Here is a 21,765-nt window from a genome sequence, read left to right on the forward strand (position 1 = left end):
TTTACTCAGTCCTTTGTCCATCTGATGCATCAGGTTCGTGTATGACAGTCTGTCCTTCTGTCCCTTTTCCCCTATCTGACCACAAATCTTGAATTCTCTCCTTATTGTCACTTCTGGAAGCCTGTTCACAGCTGTAGGCATCACACTTTGTGGAGCCGAAACTTGGCTTGGAGATGCACTGTTCATTCTTTCACTCAGCCTCCTAACTTCATCCTGCAGCGCTTGACTGTTTAGCTGGAGCTGTGAGTATTTCTCCTCTAAACTCATTTCTTCAGCCGTTTTCTGGCTATCTTGTGCTGTGCTCTCTGTGTTTTCTTCACTATGAGCTTTTCCAGTCTTTTCTATTATTTGCTCAATTAATTTCAGTAATTTTCTCAGATGATGCCTTGCAACATCCTCCTCTTCATCATTAATCACATCGTCCATGGATTCTGTTATTTGTCTGATTAATGCTCGCCTTGTTGTGACATTTCCTCTTGGGATTTTAGCTGCATCACACACCTCTTTGAGCTGATCCAGCTGCAAAAGCCATAGTCTCTGAGACACGGTCTCTGCCAGCTCCTCCAGATCCATTGTGTGTGATGTAGCCACGCCCCCGACGATGCGCGCTCCCGACGTCGTCAGTGAAAGGCAATCCCCGTCCATCTTGTCACACTGAGCACGGCGTTAATCATCTCAGCGGTGCCTCCAATATTTGTTGCACACTTGGACACAAAGTGACTTCCAGGCGTGCATGAGTTTAAAATAAATCTTTACTTCTTCTCTGGAAACACAGAAACACAGCACATTAGCATTGCGCGGCTACATTCTGCCGATACGTCTGCTGAATGACGCATACCATAAACATTCACATTGGCTATGAACACACAATAAACATAACATGTCTGCTTCCTGTATAATCTTCAAAACACATTCACACTGACCATGTTCTGTACACTCACAACTCATATCCTAGCAGGCCCCGGTTGGCTACACTATAAATGTCCTCATTAGCAAACGGCTAACACTTTTACACACAACATACTTCTCACAGCTTGCAACACTCCGTTATAAACCTCATGTTTACATTACCGCTGGTCCCTTATTCATACACATTCTTTATACATCTGTGTCGCTACTTTTATACATCTTTTAACTACTTTAGCTCACCTGGAAACACAGAAACACAGCACATTAGCATTGCGCGGCTACATTCTGCCGATACGTCTGCTGAATGACGCTTTCGCGCTCCTGCATCTCACCCAAGGACCCCTTAGCTGCCCGAAGTGCCTGTATGACTTTTACTCTTTATAACCACAGATAATCCTACCAGAATATTAGTTGCTAGTGCACATACACATATCAGATTAAAAATAAAACAATACATAACATATACATGAGAATGAGAATGGGGGGTGTCCAGTGTCCATCACTATATCTAACATTACTGTGGGTCCCACATGTATATAATATTGATGCTTTTGACATCATATTAAAAATGTATAGACCAGAAATTACAAATAAAAGATGAAGATATGTTTGTGTGTTTTTTAAGATGTATTTCTTCAGGGATATAAATAATTTCATCAGACATTGAATTAATGTTCTTCACTTGACCTTATTGAAACAATTCCATGAATGGCGATTAGGGCTGGGCGATATTAAGGAAATCAAATATCATGTTATTTTCAACCAAATACCCTGATATCCAATCCAATCCAGTCCAAATCTATTTATAAAGCACATTTAAAAACAACAAAGGTTGACCAAAGTGCTGTACAATTATACATAAAAACATAAAAAACAACAATAAAACAACTAAGACCAACTTAAAACCAACAGGACAGTAAAATAATAAAAGCTTTAAGACCAATAGGAAAGGAAAAAGGATAAAAATAGTCAACTCTCATGCCGAGCCAAAAGCCATAAAGGAATAAAAGTGTGTTTTGAGGTTTGATTTAAAAGCAGGCAGTGTGGGGGACAGCCCAACATGTGGAGGCAGAGCGCTCCAGAGCTGCAACTGAAAAGGCTCGGTCACCCCTGAGCTTTAACTTTGACCTTGGGGACAGTCAGAAGCAACTGGATCTGAGTGTCCTTGATAAAAGATGTGGTTTTAAAAGGTCTGAGGGATAAGTTGACGATTTATATGTTAATAATTAAATCTTAAAATCAGTCCTAAAAGGCACAGGGAGCCAGTGAAGTGAAGTATCGGGGAGATGTGCTCACGTTTACCAGTTAAAAGACGAGCTGCCGCGTTCTGAACAAGCTGCAGGCGACACAAAGAGGCTTATTGGCGAACACCAACCTAAAGTGAATTACAATAATCAAGACGTGTGGTGATAGAAGCATGCATTACCTTTACGAAATCATAATGCAACAATATTGTTGGGTTGACCATCAGTGCTTTCACAAAATATTTACACAATTAGATTTTTCGATGAATAATCATCAAAAAGTTTACAAGTTCACAAGAAAATTGTTCAAAACAGTCAATATGAATATAATATTTAAACATCTGATTCATCTATGCACAGACTCAGATGTGTTTTTAGGGAAATCCCATTTAATATTAAAGCTGCGAGCAGCGATGAACGGGCCCTCGCACCTTCCCGCACGTCGGGGGTACTGGCGGGACGGAGATTGACGCGGCCCAGAACTCTGATGAGTGCCGGTTTCATCAGATTCTACGACAAACGGTTCATGAGTTATGAGAGGGGGCGTGGCTAACGTCTTGGGGCGGGGCTATGAGTCTATATTGACATGTAAATGTCCTCAGGACTGGACCCTTATCATGCCTGAGGAATCTGGGGCAGATCGGACTATGTACAGTTGAATTACAACAACTTCCTGTTTTATGGCGAATGGCTCAAAATGGCCGCCACGCCACGGTCAGGTCGTTTAGTAAAAACTCTCCATTTGAATAACTTTTCATCCTCAAGGTCTTAAGATGGTCCTCACCAAATTTCAAGTCAATTAAATCTGTAGGAGGAGTTCGTTAAAGTACACGGCCCATAAAACGCTAAAAATGGGCGAAAATTGCACAATAAATTCAAAATGGCTGACTTCCTGTTGAGTTTTGGGCATACCTCCAAGAGGCATATTCGTGTGTCTCCACATGTTACATGTGTCTGCCAAATTTCATACATGTAGGTGAATTTGGAGCGGGGAGCTCAATTTTTCCAACTTTCTAGGGGGCGCTAGCGAGCACCCGAGACCCTTAAAATACTACATGTTTCACCGCGTCTGATAAGTGTGCCAAGTGTAACAACGTTTTGAGCATGTTGAGGTCCTCAAAAAGGCGATTCATTTCAAGAAAAAGAAAAATAATCCCTACAGTTTCAATCGGGCCTTCGCTGGCCCGACGTTGTCGCTGCTCGGCCCTAATAAAGGGCAAACTAATGCAGTTCAAGCAGTAGCTCTCTGCAGAAGGCCCTGCAGAGAGGGCTTCACTCTACTGTATTGTTCAGTGTGTTTGTCTGTCTGAGGCTGTGTAGTGGTGGTGTTGTAAGGGTTGTGAAAAATCAAACATCCCCATCCAAGACTGTTTTAATCATTTAGTCATGAAATTGAAAAATGGAAGTGGTTTAGTGTCCATGTGAATATCGCAAAAGCAAGATTGACTGTCCTGAACTATCCACACAGCAGAACAGCTTTATATAATGTCTGCGTTCCTCCAGCAGGAGGAGCCGTTATCTTGTCCCTGCAGGTTCAGTGTAGGAGGCTGATGATGAGAAGTCTCTGGGTCTTTCCCATTTGTTCTTTTATACGGCTTGACTCCTCTCCTTGACTCCTCTCCTCGACTCCTCTCCTCGACTCCTCTCCTCGCGTCTTAGTACCGCCCACGGGAGATGCGAGCGGAGGAGGCGAGGAAACGACTCGAGGAGAGAGGAAACGAGGAAATATGTTTTTAGAGACATGAGACGTCGTTTCCTCTGAAGCGTCACGTGAAGCGACGACCGTTTCTGATGACAGCAGCAGCTGATCACATCTGGATCAGCTGTCAGTCAGCTTTAACAGCTGTTTGTGTCTGAACTGATCTAATAGTAATAAAGACAGTCAGTTGTTCTCAGTGGCAGAGCAGCAGTGTTTCTCTCTGTAGCCTGTTATCTGTTTAACAAACACCTGCACATGAATAACAGCTGCAGTCTGTATTTCTACTGTGGACTGAGTCCTGCTTAGAGGACCAGGAACCATCTCTACTGAGGACTGAGTCCTGCTTAGAGGACCAGGAACCATCTCTACTGAGGACTGAGTCCTGCTTAGAGGACCAGGAACCATCTCTACTGTGGACTGAGTCCTGCTTAGAGGACCAGGAACCATCTCTACTGTGGACTGAGTCCTGCTTAGAGGACCAGGAACCATCTCTACTGAGGACTGAGTCCTGCTTAGAGGACCAGGAACCATCTCTACTGAGGACTGAGTCCTGCTTAGAGGACCAGGAACCATCTCTACTGAGGACTGAGTCCTGCTTAGAGGACCAGGAACCATCTCTACTGAGGACTGAGTCCTGCTTAGAGGACCAGGAACCATCTCTACTGGATCAATATCTTTATATTATGTATTCATTATTAGCGTCTGTAGTTATTGATATTCTGACAGTAGAAGTTATGTATTAGGCTGAATGTTTCAGGGAAAATGTAAATGATGTAACTCATATCAGACCCGACATTCAGGAATTATCAGCCTCATGTGACTGAATGGAAATGACTTAAATGATGTAAAAGGTGTAAAAGACAAACTCTCCTTCTCTCTCTGACTTTAACTGGATCCTTAATAAAAGTTAACGGGAGAAATAACAGATCATCAAAAGAAAACTCTTTCTAATAAATGCAGAAAGTTGTTTGAGGTCTGTTAGTTGTCAGCTGTTATAAACCCCTTTCAGTGTCAGACTCCTTCAGTGACGGTGTGTGAAGGAGAGATACTGCAGGTCCTCCTGCTGCTGGATCACCTACAATTAACACTGGTTATAACTAGATGGTGAATCAGAAGACTACTAAACTATAAAACATTTAATCTCTGATCTGTCTTCACTCCGGTATAAAACTCCAGTGATGTTGATGTATCAGATCAAACCGATCAGCAGCAGCGTCCAATCAGTAACTGATATCCAATAACGGGGCGTGTCGATCGGTAAATAACAATCGTGGAGGAGACACTGGAGGATACACTGGTGCATCCTCGCTTATGGCTCCTCCAGCAAGCCTCCTCGCTCCTCGATCCTCAAGGTGCATTTTATGAATTGGGACGTCCTTCAAGATGGACGGCTGAGATCGATTTCCGGGTCACAGCCGGAGGATCGAGGAGCGAGGAGACGAGGAGGCGAAAAAACGACAAATGAGATGCACCTATTGTGTGGTTTTCACCCACGCCAACTTTGAAAACAGTGAAAATGTCTTCCATAGTTTATCAGGCAACACGTGTTGCCTGATAAACTATCAAAGGACTCTCTCTCCTGACAGAGACTTGGTTATTTTGTGGATCCTCAGAGGACTCCTCAATTCTCCCTTTACATATTCAAACAGCTCTATTGATGGGCATGGTATGAGCAAAAAAATGTGTTCTCAAAGACTGGAAGACACCAACTCCACCGTGCTTCAGAAACTGGTTGCATGAATTGGTGTCAGTTATCCACATGGAGAAATTGCGAGCCAATAATTTAAAAAGTCAACATAAATGGGAAGAATCTTGGGGCCCCTTTCTGCAATATTTGGACTCAGTTCGACAGCATTTCTATTCGTATATTGATTGTTTGGTTTTTGTTGTTGAATACTCCCATTATGGACGGCTTGCATTTAACTATCACATGGATGATACTGTGACGGCCCCTCTGTGTTTGGATCTTGTACTGTGTTTGCTTTCTCTCATCAGGGCTGCAGACCTGATGAGGCTAATCAGCAGCATGAGACACACCTGGGCCAGGTGTGCTACCTGCTTAAAGCCAGAGCCTGCAGCAATCTGGGTCCGGCAGACCTCCTCATGCACATTTCACCTTTGTTAAATGGTTTTGGTTCTTTGTCTTTGTTTTACAGCAAACATCCATACAGCACAATTTCACACATCCCCTCCCTACACTACTGACTCTACAGACTCCTCCCAGACATTCTTTTGACTTTTTACAGTTTTAGGTTAATAAATCTCTTTATTTATTCAGTATACCTGCGTGTCTCCCGTTTTGGTCACAGCTCTAGAGCCGGGCTGTGACACCTTCCAGACGTCTGCTAAACGCTAACATCTATAAACGATTCTTTTCTCACACACTATGAACATTGTTTTAACGTTTGTATAATGCTAACCAGAGCAATGAACTAGAAAGGCCCGAATATTGGCAGTTTTATGAAAATTGATGTTGAATCAAAGTGACTTTAATAATGAAATAGCATACGAAACGTTGGTCTGTTTCATTGCTGCTTTGGTGCTCGGCCCTCGGGTATCTTCAGACCGAGTACCTTTGGACTATGGGAACAAAACCGTGAGCTGCCGGGTCTAGCATGCTCTCTTTCTCCTTCTAAACACATAGACATGTAAACTGAGAGAGATTTACTCAGTGATGCGGCCTACATACAATTCTCTCCAATATTAGCTAATAGTTAGTTTAGATCAGTAAATGTCTCAGTTCATGTGGCCGGCCACCCACGTTTTCTTTTTCTAAAAGGTTTGCATACAGAGCCGGTCCTGACCTGAGATGTAAACCACCACCATGCCACACAGTCACACCTGACACCCCAGTGCTCCTATTAAAGTGTAACTTCACCCACTGCATCATTTTAAAACAGAATAATAGTACAGATATAAATTTGGTAAATGAATGTGGGTCTGCAAAAAGAAAGAATCATGCAGAAATAAATATATAAATACACAAATAAATACATACAATTTAATAATGAATAAATAAATTAATAAATGTATTTAAAATAAAAATAATAAAGCAGACAGACGGTCTACCTGGACGTCATGGATCACCTGCTGCTGCTGTGGAGCTCAGGTAGGACTCTGCTTTAAACGTCATGTGTTATTATTCACACCTTTATATTGATCTTTAAATCAGAGAACCACCTGATCACACACACCAACATCAAGTTTTTATTCACAGCTTCAGACCCACTGAAACATTAAAATATCCTCCTGCACCATGTCGTATCTCAGCATCATTTTACAGCTAAGAGTTTTAGGGACGCTCCAACAGGAGTCGACAGCTCTGAAGAGACTTTTGGACTGTTGGACGGACTAAACAAGACATTTAAAGACGTCACCTTAGACTCTGACAGACTGTGCTGCACATGTTTCACTGTTTCCTGATGTTTCCCTTCCTCACTGATTGATTCCATGAATAACAGAACGGACAGATTCATCAACTATTGGTATAACGGTTAGTTGCAGCTGTAGTTCAGTCTGCTCTTAAGGACTCTCTGCTGAGGTCGACTCATTTACCAGGAAATGATAAGATCTCTCTGACAGCATTAATCTGACCGCAGCATCTCAGCCTGCCCTGGTTGTCACGGTAACAGAAACCACAGTGCTAAAATTAGTAATCTGTCAACAGCTTCTTATCAACACATCAGTTCCTCAGACACGCAGCTCAGAGGAGGATAAATATCATGTGTAAAACTAAAGAAGAGTAAATGATGAGTGAAGCTGCAGCTCTTCCAGTGAGGACAGCACACACAGAGCAGAGAGACGGTCTACCTGGACATCATGGATCACCTGTTGGTGCTGCTGCTGCTGCTGCTGTGGAGCTCAGGTAGTACTCTGCTTTACACATCATGTGTTATTATTCACACGTTTATATTGATCATTAAATCAAAGAACCACCTGATCACACACACACCCTCATATTATATTATACTAGCAGTACAACCTCATACTATACTAGTAGTACAACCTCATACTATACTAGTAGTACAAGCTCATACTATACTAGCAGTACAACCTCATACTATACTAGTAGTACAACCTCATACTATACTAGCAGTACAACCTCATACTATACTAGTAGTACAACCTCATACTATACTAGTAGTACAAGCTCATACTATACTAGCAGTACAACCTCATACTATACTAGTAGTACAACCTCATACTATACTAGTAGTACAACCTCATACTATACTAGCAGTACAACCTCATACTACACTAGCAGTACAACCTCATACTATACTAGTAGTACAACCTCATACTATACTAGCAGTACAACCTCATACTATACTAGTAGTACAACCTCATACTATACTAGCAGTACAACCTCATACTATACTAGTAGTACAACCTCATACTATACTAGCAGTACAACCTCATACTATACTAGTAGTACAACCTCATACTATACTAGCAGTACAACCTCATACTATACTAGCAGTACAACCTCATACTATACTAGCAGTACAACCTCATACTATACTAGCAGTACAACCTCATACTATACTAGTAGTACAACCTCATACTATACTAGCAGTACAACCTCATACTATACTAGCAGTACAACCTCATACTATACTAGTAGTACAACCTCATACTATACTAGTAATACAACCTCATACTATACTAGTAGTACAACCTCATACTATACTAGCAGTACAACCTCATACTATACTAGCAGTACAACCTCATACTATACTAGTAGTACAACCTCATACTATACTAGTAATACAACCTCATACTATACTAGTAGTACAAGCTCATACTATACTAGCAGTACAACCTCATACTATACTAGCAGTACAACCTCATACTATACTAGCAGTACAACCTCATACTATACTAGTAGTACAACCTCATACTATACTAGCAGTACAACCTCATACTATACTAGCAGTACAACCTCATACTATACTAGTAGTACAACCTCATACTATACTAGCAGTACAACCTCATACTATACTAGCAGTACAACCTCATACTATACTAGTAGTACAACCTCATACTATACTAGCAGTACAACCTCATACTATACTAGTAGTACAACCTCATACTATACTAGTAATACAACCTCATACTATACTAGTAGTACAACCTCATACTATACTAGCAGTACAACCTCATACTATACTAGCAGTACAACCTCATACTATACTAGTAGTACAACCTCATACTATACTAGTAATACAACCTCATACTATACTAGTAGTACAAGCTCATACTATACTAGCAGTACAACCTCATACTATACTAGCAGTACAACCTCATACTATACTAGCAGTACAACCTCATACTATACTAGTAATACAACCTCATACTATACTAGCAGTACAACCTCATACTATACTAGCAGTACAACCTCATACTATACTAGCAGTACGTACTAGTAAGATGTGATTTACAATAATAAATATATTCATACATTTGCATAAAGCAGCATATTTGTCCAATCCCATGTTGGTAAGAGTATTAAATACTTAACAAATCTCCCTTTAAGGTTCATTTTGAACGGATAAAAAATGTGTGATTAGTTTGTGATTAATCATGATTAAATATTTTAATTGCTTGACAGCCCTAATTTAAAGGAATAAAAGGATTTGTGTGGCCCTACGCAGCTGCATATTCAGCGTATCGGGCGGGCCGACACTGATCATCACCACACACATCACATCATATCACATCACATCACATCACATCACATCATATCACATCACCCCCACACACATCACATCACATCAGATCACATCACATCACATCACATCACATCACCTACACACTCAAAGGAAGAAAAGACTAAAAGGGAACATGGATGCTGTAAAATCGTACAAATCCGTTCAAAATGAACCTTAAAGGGAGATTTGTTAAGTATTTAATACTCTTATCAACATGGGAGTGGACAAATATGATGCTTTATGCAAATGTATGAATATATTTATTATTGTAAATTAATTAACAACACAAAACAATGACAGATATTGTCCAGAATATTGTCCTAATTTTCAAAATGAAGTAGAAATGTATAAAGAAAAGAATACAGCAATATATAAACTTGGGGAGATAAATAAGGAAGAAAATGCAAAGGGAAAATAAATAAATACAATTTAATAATTTATAAATGAATTTATTAATTTAAAATAATAGAAAATAAATGCAAAACTAAATAGATCAAATTAAATGTCAATAAAATGAATACATAAATACTAGGGCTGTCAATCAATTAAAATAGTTAATCATGATTAATCACACTTTTATATCTGTTCTAAATTAACCTTAAAGGGAGATTTGTCAGTATTTAATCCTCTTATCAACATGGGAGTGGACAAATATGCTGCTTTATGCAAAAGTATGTATATATTTATTATTGTAAATCAATTAACAACACAAAACAATGACAGACATTGTCCAGAATATTTTCCTAATTTTCATAATGAAGTAGAAATGTATAAAGAAAAGAATACAGAAATAAATAAGTCAAGGGACAAGGGCCCCCTTTGAAAACGGACATGCCTTTTCCTTATGTGTTCTAGTCTCATATGATACCTGTATCTTCACTCCAGCTTTAAAACTGAGCCGCTACAACCTTAAAATCAAAGTTGTGTTAATGCATTAAAGAAATGAATGGCACTAAAACATATTTGCTTTAACACATTAACTTTGACAGCCCTGGTTATAATCTTTAATATTTTCACCAAATCAAACCAAGTGTTTGATTCTACCTTTAGTCAGTTGTTATTGCTGTAGTCAGTGGAGCCGTATGTGTACTCAGTAATGATCTCTCTGGGCGGTGGGCTTCATGGTTAGTGACTGAGTCCGCCATAGATTCAGACTCATGACACATTGAGAGGAAACGATGCAGCACGTTATCAGTGATGCTGTTTGTAAGCTGCTCTGATTGATATCAGCCTCACTGTCTCCTGTTCACTCTCCTACAGCCGGATCTGAGCTGCATAGACTTACTGCTAATGCTAACACAACAATTCCTGCTGCTGCTGCTTCACATTAAAACACCTCAACTGGACAAACACAGTGGACTTTTATTGTGAAGCAGCCACAGGAAACCCAACGTATTCATCACTGAGGACAAAAAAAAGGAGAGACCATAGACATATATATGTATATATATATATATATATATATATATATACATAGACATGTATACATATATAGACATGTATACTGAGACATGTATATAATAGACATATACATATATATATAGAGACATATATATAGACATACGTACATAGACGGGGTCCTAAAAATCAAGGAAAGGGCTCTAAATTCCCCAGCATTCACTACAACAGTGCAACATTTATGCTGCAGAATGCTCGCTCAATTAATGATAAAGCACTACTCATCCATGATATCATCACTGACAGGAAAATCGACTTTCTCTGCCTAACAGAGACTTTGCAAAATCAGCAGGATTTCATGGCACTTAATCAAGCCACTCCCCCTGGATATGTCTACATACAGAAGCCTCGCTCCATGGGTCGTGGCGGCGGGCTGGCTGTTATACATCCAGCTGACAGCTTCAAAAGACTTCTCTGAATTTTCTGCGCTCTCAGCGCAACCCTTCATCTGTCCACCAGATGGCAGGCTCTTTGGGTATTGCCATTGAACGGGGTTGTCCTTAATCACTCGGGTATTGCCATCGGACGATGCCCAAAATATGGCCTTAACTGGTTAAAGGTCAAGAAAGGTCAACGCGTCCACTGGTAATACATTAACATTGACATTTTCAGTGTTTATATTTCCAAAACCATTGATTTGTTCCTTCCCTGGAGGCGGAGCTTCCCGTGTGCCAAGTTTGAAGTAAATCAGAGAAATTTGATAAAATGGCTCAAAACACTCTGAGAGACAGAAATCCAATTCCAAGTCGCTACGATTGGCCGAGGTATTGCCATTGGACAAGGTCCACTCGGCATACCTGAGGCTCTGCAGTAAGGTATGTGAAGTGGACTTGATTTGTCCACTTCACATACCATACTGCAGAGCCTCGGGTATGCCGAGTGGACAGAGGCCATATCTACAAAGCACCTTGGGCAAGGAGGCTGAAAGCTACAGGGCTAGTTCCTGGAGGCCAAGGTACCAAAATAGTCAAAGTCCAGCTCCCCAAACATAAAGATGTTAACAATATAGCCTTTGTCCATTTGGCTTACCGACTTGTTGAAATCGGTTGAGGAATGTAGACGTTATAGTGCTTTTTATCCAGAAAAACGGCAGCTCCCCCGTTCCCTAGTACAGGGTTACAGGCCAGTCTTGCCTGGTCCAATATGGTGCCCACGTTGACGTATCGCTGCAACGGGCTGAAGCGTCCAATGCAGCGTCTATGTATATATTTCTATGGGAGATTTCATGACTCACTGGGCGTGCCGACTCAGTATGCCCGACCCTACTCTGCCTCTGTTTGGCTATACCCTTCCAAACGTTCCAGGCGTCTGCTAAACGCTAACATTAGCCTCGCTATAATGCTAACCAGCGCAATGAACTAGAAAGACTGAATATTGGCAGTTTTATGAAAATTGATGGTGAATCAAAGTGAATTTAATAATGAAATAGCATACGAAAATTGTAAAAAACGTACCGTCGTTGGTTTGTAGTGGCCAAACGGCGGTACTGCAACACCCGTGTCCATCACGTGATGCCATTGGGCCGATTTTTAGTAGTTTTAATCTACAAAAGAACCTAGATATTGCTACTGATGGATAATACACACCAAGTCAAAGTTGTGACAAGCATTATTGTGTGATTAGTTGAAGAATCACACAAAATACCAGTTTTGCAGTGTTGTTTTGTGCACAATTTATTTGTGAAAAAACTCCATAATCTTATACACACTTTATTCTGCTTTCATGGCATAATTTACCACACCGCCTTTATTAGTGCACAGCGGACTAGACTAGATCCTGAAATTAGCACCGCTATGTACTGAATCCACAATCGTGAAATACTGAAAGATTCACTCCCACATTGTTCTGCATACTGCCGACTAAATGAAGGATTAAGTTTGCAGACTGTAAACACTGAAGTATACTCAAGCAAGACGCATCACATGACTGACGGCCGGGCCGGTCTCAAGGCACCCTGTCAGCGGCTCCGTCACATCTCCAAAACCGTTGCAAGACATTTCCAAACAGCCGTTATTTGGATAAACTGAACACATATTGGGAATCTAAGTTTACTTTCTCGCATTAATACATATTAAAACTAAATAAAGTGACATATTAACAGCTTTTATCTCACATGACTGACGGCCGGTCTCAAGGCACCCCGCCAGCGGCTCCGTCACGTCTCCAAAAATATACTTAAACAATAAATATTTGTGTATTTCTACAGGACTCCAGGCTGAAGAAAATCACAACTCAACAGGTAAATACAAAAAGAGAAATAAAGAAATAAAGTCAAGTCTCAGTTTAATCTTTTCTTAAATTCACTTCTTTTACTGACGACTCTCTTGTTTCTGTTCAGAGTCCGTCAGGTTGGTGGGAGGAGACAGTCGCTGTGCAGGAACACTGGAGCTGAAACATCAGGGAGACTGGAGACCAGTGGAGGTCCGTTACTCTGTCTGGACCCTGAAGGCAGCAGCTGCTGTCTGCAGAGACTTGGACTGTGGCTCTGCTGTTTCTGTAGAACGGAGAGAGGAGTCCTCACAGAGATCTGTGTGGTTGATCAGGTCTGACTGTGTTCAGTCTGGATCTGCTCTGAGGGAGTGTGCAACATCAGGTTACTCTAACTCCATCCTGAATCTCACCTGCTCAGGTAAGCCCATCAGTGACATCATCAGTGACATCATCTATGACAGTAATGTACCCATAATGACTCACACATGCAGCAGCTAGAATCCCAGCAGACTGTCTCCAGCAGCCATGATGGAGTCTGTTGATCTGCTGCCTCCGTAAATCAGCTGCTGAATGCACCAAGATATATATCTGTAGATATGAAATAGGCTTGTCGCGGTAGTCGGTGTTACATGGTGGTCGGGCACACACCGATTACATTACGTCCCCACCGTCCCCACCGTCCCCACCCTCGTCTTGCTTTTTATACAGTAATAAAACCCATTTACTTTATGTTGGTGTGTCAGCGGCATGTTATCAACAGATAGTCAGACGACGGACGCTACGATCTGAAAGTGAATTCATCTGCTCCGTAAGGAGTCAGCTCAGAGTAGCAGGAGTCAGGTTTCACACACGTGATGAGAGAGAGCTGGCAGACAAGACGATGGCGGAGGATTTGGTGTCGAAGCGAAAAGCAAACGCACCTATTTGGATATATTTCAGATTTAAACCCAAATGCTGTGAGGGATCCACAACGTTAATGAGGTAATCTCCGTGAGGAGGACAGAGCGGTCACAGCCGGTGTGTGCGGCGCAGCGGCGCCAGGTAGACCTCTACAGCCCCTCAACAAAAGCTCTACTGGAGAGGCGAGACACACCGCCACCCGGCGGTAGAGATCAGAGTCAGCACGCTACACATGTTGACCGTCATCTGTTCTTGTAAAATGTCCGGTGTAATACATGTCTGCTGCTTCAGGAGTCCCCTCGGCCAACCAGCAACCAGCCTGAAAGGACTCCTTCTTCAGCTTTACAGCTTTCTGGAGATGAACTCATGTTGGAACTGTTCTGAGTCCAGTTGGAATCACTGAATTGTTGTTAATGACATCTTTTTATTGAGTGTCTGGTGTCTTTTATCTCTCTCTATTTCATCTTCTATCATCTCTCCAGACTCTGTCAGGCTGGTGAATGGGACTAGTCTGTGCTCAGGCAGACTGGAGGTGAAGACTAACCCCTCTAACCAGTGGTGGTCCTCAGTGTGTGAAGCTGACTTTGACCAGCAGGATGCAGAGGTGGTCTGTAGGGAGCTTGGCTGTGGGGCTCCTTCAGTCCTCCAGGGGGCGCTCTATGGAGACGTGGAGGCTTCAATGTGGACCAAAGAGTTCCAGTGTGGAGGAACTGAGTCTGCTCTCCTGGACTGTAGAAGCTCAGGCTCAGACAGAAACACCTGCTCACCTGGCAAAGCTGTTGGACTCACCTGCTCAGGTAGAAGAGGAGCTGTAGCTCTGATCTGGTTCATTTCTGTTCTAATGAAACTCACTTTATTCTTTTACTGACGACTCTCTTGTTTCTGTTCAGAGCCTGTCAGGTTGGTGGGAGGAGACAGTCGCTGTGGAGGAACACTGGAGCTGAAACATCAGGGAGACTGGAGACCAGTGGATGGCCGTTACTATGTCTGGACCCTGAAGAAAGCAGCTGCTGCCTGCATAGACTTGGACTGTGGCTCTGCTGTTTCTGTAGAACAGAGAGAGGAGTCCTCAGTCAGATCTGTGTGGAGGATCAGGCCTGACTGTGTTCAGTCTGGATCTGCTCTGAGGGAGTGTGCAACATCAGATTACTCTAACTCCATCCTGAATCTCACCTGCTCAGGTAAGCCCATCAGTGACATCATCTATGACATCATCTATGACAGTAATGTTTCCAGTATGTTCCTTCCTCCGTCACAGTGACAGTCGGTGGTTTCCATTGGACTGAACTGTAAAGTTATCCAGGACAATGACATCCTAAAGTGTAGAGAAGTGTATGGAGAGCTGTTTTAACATTTAATAGCTCAGCTTGACTATCAAGAATTAACATTAGAGATATCTACAACTACATTCTGACTAGTCGTAATCACATTGTGACTAGTCAGAGTTCTTATTCCAGATATCTATAACCTCATTGTGACTAGTCCAAATGACAGTTAGAGATATCTGTAATGCAGTTCTGACTATCCTTAATAACAGTTACAGATATCTATAACCTCATTATGACTAGTCAGAATTAAATTGTAGATATCCGTAATGAGAAACCCCATACACATGAATGGTAAAAGTAGTTTTAATCGTACTAGTCTAAATGTAATTACAGATATCTAGAATTAGAGTTATGACTAGTCTAAATGTAAATACAAATATCTATAATTAGAGTTATGACTAGTCTAAATGTAATTACAGATGTATATAATTAGAGTTATGACTAGTCTAAACAGCGCTGCAGATATCTCTGATGAATCTCCTGTCCAGCTATTAAATGTTTAAACAGTTTGCCATAGAAGTGGGCTTGTTTCTGAAAGCTTCAAACTCTCCACAGACTGCTGAGCTTCACCTGACAGGACACACCTGTCTGTCTGGAGGCCTTTCCCATTTCACAGTTCCTACATCCTCCATTCCTTTCCTCGCCTCCTCTCCTCGCGTCTTAGTCCCGCCCACCAGAGATGTGAGCTGAGGAGGCGAGGAAGAGACGCGAGGAGAGAGGAGTTGAGGCAACAGGCTTTTAACAAAATGAGACCTCCTCTCCTCAGAGCCGTCATTTTAAAGCCACATCAATTAAATATGACATGTGGCCTCTTTGATACGTCACAGGTGTCTCTGTTCACATTTCTATTTCATCAATTTGTGTGTTATTTTAACTAAATTCTATATTCACCCACCAGCAGCTCATTTTATATGAATGTTCCCTTTAAACCAGAAGGCTGGATTTATTCTATTACATCAGGGCTGTGTATTGGAAAGAATCTGGTGATATGATACGTATTATGATACAGGGGTTACCATTCAGTATATCATGATATATTGTCATTTCTTTAAATTTAATTTTATGAAAACTGTCATAGTATAAAGAACACAACATCATATGCATAAAATCTTTGTAAAAAAAGTTACTTTTTAATGCAATTAACGTTTATCACAGTCCCTGTAACATCCAACATCATAGCACTACGTTGGCTAACACTTCATTTTACAGCTCCGCAACTTCCATGGTGATTAGGTGATAATTAGCAAGTAACCTATTTGATATTTCTTTAGAATTACTGCCAAATTACCCCAATATTTACCTCAAAATCTATCTAAAACTACTTTATTATAAACATTATTTAATAATTATCTACTAAAATATCATGTAAAGGTTAAAATAGGGCCCTGAGGCTTGAGAAGAGGCTGTGTGCTGCTAGATAATCAATGGCAGGGACCGCTCTGAACTCCTCCAGTTGGAATCACTGAATTGTTGTTTCATGACATATTTTTATTGAGTGTCTGGTGTCTTTTATCTCTCTCTATTTCATCTTCTATCATCTCTCCAGACTCTGTCAGGCTGGTGAATGGGACTAGTCTGTGCTCAGGCAGACTGGAGGTGAAGACTAACCACTCTAACCAGTGGTGGTCCTCAGTGTGTGAAGCTGACTTTGACCAGCAGGATGCAGAGGTGGTCTGTAGGCAGCTTGGCTGTGGGGCTCCTTCAGTCCTCCAGGGGGCGCTCTATGGAGACGTGGAGGCTTCAATGTGGACCAAAGAGTTCCAGTGTGGAGGAACTGAGTCTGCTCTCCTGGACTGTAGAAGCTCAGGCTCAGATAGAAACACCTGCTCACCTGGCAAAGCTGTTGGACTCACCTGCTCAGGTAGAAGAGGAGCTGCAGCTCTGATCTGGTTCATTTCTGTTCTAATGAAACTCACTTTATTCTTTTACTGACGACTCTCTTGTTTCTGTTCAGAGCCTGATGATGTCAGGTTGGTGGGAGGAGACAGTCGCTGTGGAGGAACACTGAAGCTGAAACATCAGGGAGACTGGAGATCAGTGAGTGGCTATTACTCTGACTGGACCCTGAAGGAAGCAGCTGCTGCCTGCAGAGACTTGGACTGTGGCTCTGCTGTTTCTGTAGAACAGAGAGAGGAGTCCTCACGGAGATCTGTGTGGTGGATCAGGTCTGAATGTGTTCAGTCTGGATCTGCTCTGAGGGAGTGTGCAACATCAGGTTCCTCTGACTCCATCCTGAATCTCACCTGCTCAGGTAAGCCCATCAGTGACATCATCTATGACATCATCTATGACAGTAATGTTTCCAGTATGTTCCTTCCTCCGTCACAGTGACAGTCGGTGGTTTCCATTGGACTGAACTGTAAAGTTATCCAGGACAATGACATCCTAAAGTGTAGAGAAGTGTATGGAGAGCTGTTTTAACATTTAATAGCTCAGCTTGACTATCAAGAATTAACATTAGAGATATCTACAACTACATTCTGACTAGTCGTAATCACATTGTGACTAGTCAGAGATCTTATTCCAGATATCTATAACCTCCAAATGAGTCCAAATGATAGTTAAAATATAGTTTATAAGATAGTTAGAATTGGGATGTCCTTCAAGATGGAGCGCTGAGATCGATTTCTGGATCACAAGCCGGAGCATCGAGGATCGAGGAGACGAGGTGGCACAAGATCAGGTCCACTTTGTTGAACGGAGGGTCAACAAAAATGAAACGTAAACGGCGGTGCATTGAACACTCTGTTGTGCTACGCTAATGCACTGCCTTTATAATACGGTGGGGTTCGTGCACGTCGCTGCTGATTGGGTAACACCTCTGACACACCCACCAAATGAGAGGAAACGCACCTCAAAGCCTGTTGTGCACCATTTCCAGGAAACACGCCGTTCAACCCAGAAACCGTAGCAAACCAGTGCACGCTGTTTTCAGACTGAACGTGCTCCGGCTCTCAGCCAATCATCTCTTTGTGTTTACAGACCTGCTGCTTCAGCCCAACATCTCTGGGTCCTCCTCCGTGGACCGAGTCTCCGAGGCCCAGCAGCAGGGGTTTCACGTGCTCAGGGGCTCCACCTTCACCATCAGCTGCTCCGTCCAGCCACAGTACCCAGGAGGCTCCTTCCATCTCACCTTCACCTCCTCCACCTCAGCACTCAACTACACCCAGCCAGCTGTCAATCACTCCGCCCACTTCCTGTTTCCTGCTGCAGAGCCCGCCCACCAAGGAAGCTACAGATGTGTTTATCACGTCTATGTTTTTTCTCACGACTTCTTCTCTGAGAGCCGTCTGATCTCTCTCACCGTCGCAGGTAAACTGACTGTTTACATGCAGGTTTGGAAAATGTGGAAATGATCAGCTGACAACAGAGAAGCTTTCATTCTGTAATCAACGATCGGGCTTATTTTAATAATTAAGGACTTTGATTATTTCATAAGAAGTTTACTTAATTTTGTATTTTATTTTTTTGGGGGCATTTTCCATTTTTATTCAGAGGACAGTGGATAGAGTCTTGGAAAGGGGGGAGAGAGAGTGGATGCGGAAAGGGCCACAGGCCTGATTCGAACCCGGGCCGCCGCGGTCAGGACCAAGCCTTGATACATGGACGCCCGCTCTACCAACTGAGCTAACCCAGGCGCCCCTTAATTTTGTATTTTAATATTTTCTTTTTCCATAAGAATTTTATTTAATTTTGTACTTACGGAATTTTCTTATTTTATAAGATTTTGCATATTTTTGTACTTAAGGAATTTACGTAATTTTGTGGTTATGAATTTTGCTCATCTTTTTTATAATTAAGGACTTTAATTAATTTGTAATGAAGGATTTTTTTTATTTCATAAGAATTTTACTTAATTTTGTAATTCAGGATTTTTTTTTAATTTCATTATAATTTTCCTATCTTTGTATTTAAGAAGTTTGATGAATTTTGTCGGAGCCTTCAGAGATCATAGGGATTAAAACATGAATAAAAGTTAGAGGTTTATTCTACGTGGAGATGACGTCACTTTAGGACGTCTGCTCACAACTGATTACAGAGAGAGATGTAGTACTAGTAGTTCATTTAAGTAGTACTAGTAGTACTTCATCAAAGTGCTTTAAGGGTTATGACATGTTCAGTCATAATAAGTCTGTGCATGTTGTTGTTTGTGGAATGACACTGTGACTACTGTCATTGTGTTCCACATGTCATATAGTAACCACACTTGTACAAAGTGGATGAATGTCAACAGCAAACAGTCTACTGGAGGACGGAGCATGTTTGGTTGTAAACATATAAAAGTCTCACTAAAGTCACGTCAGTTGTATTTCTACAGATTAATCTCAGAGGACTTTCTAATCTGTCCAACAAAGAACAGTCTCCGTCCTCAGAGCCTGGATTCACATAAAGAGGATTGAAGAAGTGCTTTTAGATTTCAGGTCACTACAGTTTGTGTTTAATGGGAGCTGTTGGACTCATGATGTCATGTGATGTGATGTGATGACTGTCCATGTGTTTGATCAGATCTAAGGCCTTTCATCATCAGAGCCATCGTCCTGCCGCTGATTCTGCTGTTGGCGAACATTGGCCTTTACTTCTACTATAAGGTACTGACACACGTCTGTTGTTCAGACCGCTGACTGACATGAAGCTCTCAGTCTGTGTTTATTGAAGTGAAGAGAGAGGAGTGATGCAGGAAGTCACATCTGTGTGCTGTCATGTGTCTCCAGGGCAAGAGGGGGCAGAGGCCGAGCAGACGGGAGAAGGCTGAGCCGGATTATTATAACCTGGGTGTTCCTGCAGCTGAAGAGGAAGGAGCTCAGGGAGCAGAGTAGCACCTCCAAGGAGCTCATCTCACATCCAGATGGATTTATAACACACAACCCAGCAGCAGCTCATTTTAGACGCATGTTCCCTTCAAACAAGAAGGCTGCTTCTATTCTATTACATCATATACTATATCTGTTTCACTCTCAACATGAAAACCAACAATGTGTTAGTCTCTTGTAGCCCATTGGTTCCTCCTGAAGATGTAGATCTCTAAAAACACCTCACAAACATAAAGTGTCATTGAAAACTAGACTTGAAAGCAGGAATACCGGAGTCCGACCCAGGCCGATCGGGAACAATGCTTTATATTAAATTAAGATAAATGTAGAACATTGATATATATCCTCTAAAGTCTGTATTACCGGTCAAATCTGAAGACAACTGAAGAATGACATCCTGAGATCAGAGTAAAAACATGTCACCGACTGTTGGATCTGTAGATCTGGAGCACATCCAGGGTTGGTGAAGCACATCTGCTGCCACGTTGACAATCTGTTGGTGTTTGTGACTCAACAATATCTATAATGAATGAATCAAAGTCATGTAGCCAGCAAACAAAGGAGAGTATTAAAAACCAGAGGCTGTTTTCACACCAGTTTCATCTGGTTAGTGACACATGAACTTTATGAGCTCACTTTAGCGCTCCCTTGTGGTTCACATGGCTCATTTATTGTTGTGAGCAGGACCACATTTAGCTTATGAAATAACCATAATAATACAAATGGGAGCAAAATATAAGAGTATTAACAGCTTATAGTGTGATGAAGGAATTTTAGTATTTCATTAGAATTTAGCTTAATTTTGTACATAAGGAAAATTTATAATTGAAGATTTTACTTTTACTTTTTTCTAATGAAGGATTTTGCTTATTTCATAAGAATTTCACTTAATATTATAATTAAGGATTTTGCAAATTTTCATGATTAAATACTTATTTTTTAAGAATGTCACTTAATGCTGTAATAAAGGATTCGATGATTTTCATAATTAAGTAATTTACTTATTTTTTATGAATTTTACTTAATTTTGTAATTAAGGATTTTCTTATTACATAAGTATTTTACTTAATTTTATTTCAGTAGAATTTGGCTAATTTCTGTAAATAAGGAGTTTACTTAATTTTGCACTTAAAGAATGTGCTTAATTTCTATGAATTTTACTTACTTTTACATTTAAGGAATTTATTTAATTTTTTTACTTTGGGAATTTTCTTGATGTTGTACTTAACAAATTTACACAAATTTATAATTGAGGATTTTACTGTTACTACTTTTTTCTAATGAAGGATTTTGCTAATTTCATGATTAAGTACTTATTTTTTAAGAATTTCACTTAATGCTGTAATCAAGGATTTGCAAATTTTCATAGTTAAGTAATTTACTTATTTTTTTAAGAATTTTGCTTAATTGTTTTAATTAAGGAATTTTCTTATTACATAGGAATTTTCCTTAATTTTATTTCAGTAGAATTTGGCAAATTTTTGTACATAAGGA

At 41.0% G+C, this 21,765-nt stretch overlaps 1 protein-coding gene and 1 long non-coding RNA gene across 2 annotated transcripts; both read left to right on the forward strand.

Moving 5' to 3' along the window:
* The first annotated feature begins 7,530 nt into the window (after positions 1–7,530).
* LOC141773564 (scavenger receptor cysteine-rich type 1 protein M130-like) lies at positions 7,531–17,392 on the forward strand. Its single transcript, XM_074645409.1, has 6 exons — positions 7,531–7,717; positions 13,228–13,260; positions 13,360–13,650; positions 14,615–14,929; positions 15,023–15,313; positions 17,007–17,392. Exons 1-6 carry the CDS (start codon positions 7,672–7,674, stop codon positions 17,390–17,392), a joined length of 1,362 nt encoding a protein of 453 aa, XP_074501510.1. The 5' UTR covers positions 7,531–7,671.
* Positions 17,393–18,445: 1,053 nt separating this feature from the next.
* Positions 18,446–21,182, forward strand: LOC141774623 (uncharacterized). The gene is made up of 3 exons (XR_012595386.1): positions 18,446–18,772; positions 19,967–20,049; positions 20,173–21,182. It is a non-coding gene; the product is annotated as an uncharacterized LOC141774623 (long non-coding RNA).
* Positions 21,183–21,765: the final 583 nt, after the last annotated feature.

The sequence above is a fragment of the Sebastes fasciatus genome, chromosome 9 (assembly GCF_043250625.1).
Source record: "Sebastes fasciatus isolate fSebFas1 chromosome 9, fSebFas1.pri, whole genome shotgun sequence".
Taxonomy (NCBI): Eukaryota; Metazoa; Chordata; class Actinopteri; order Perciformes; family Sebastidae; genus Sebastes; species Sebastes fasciatus.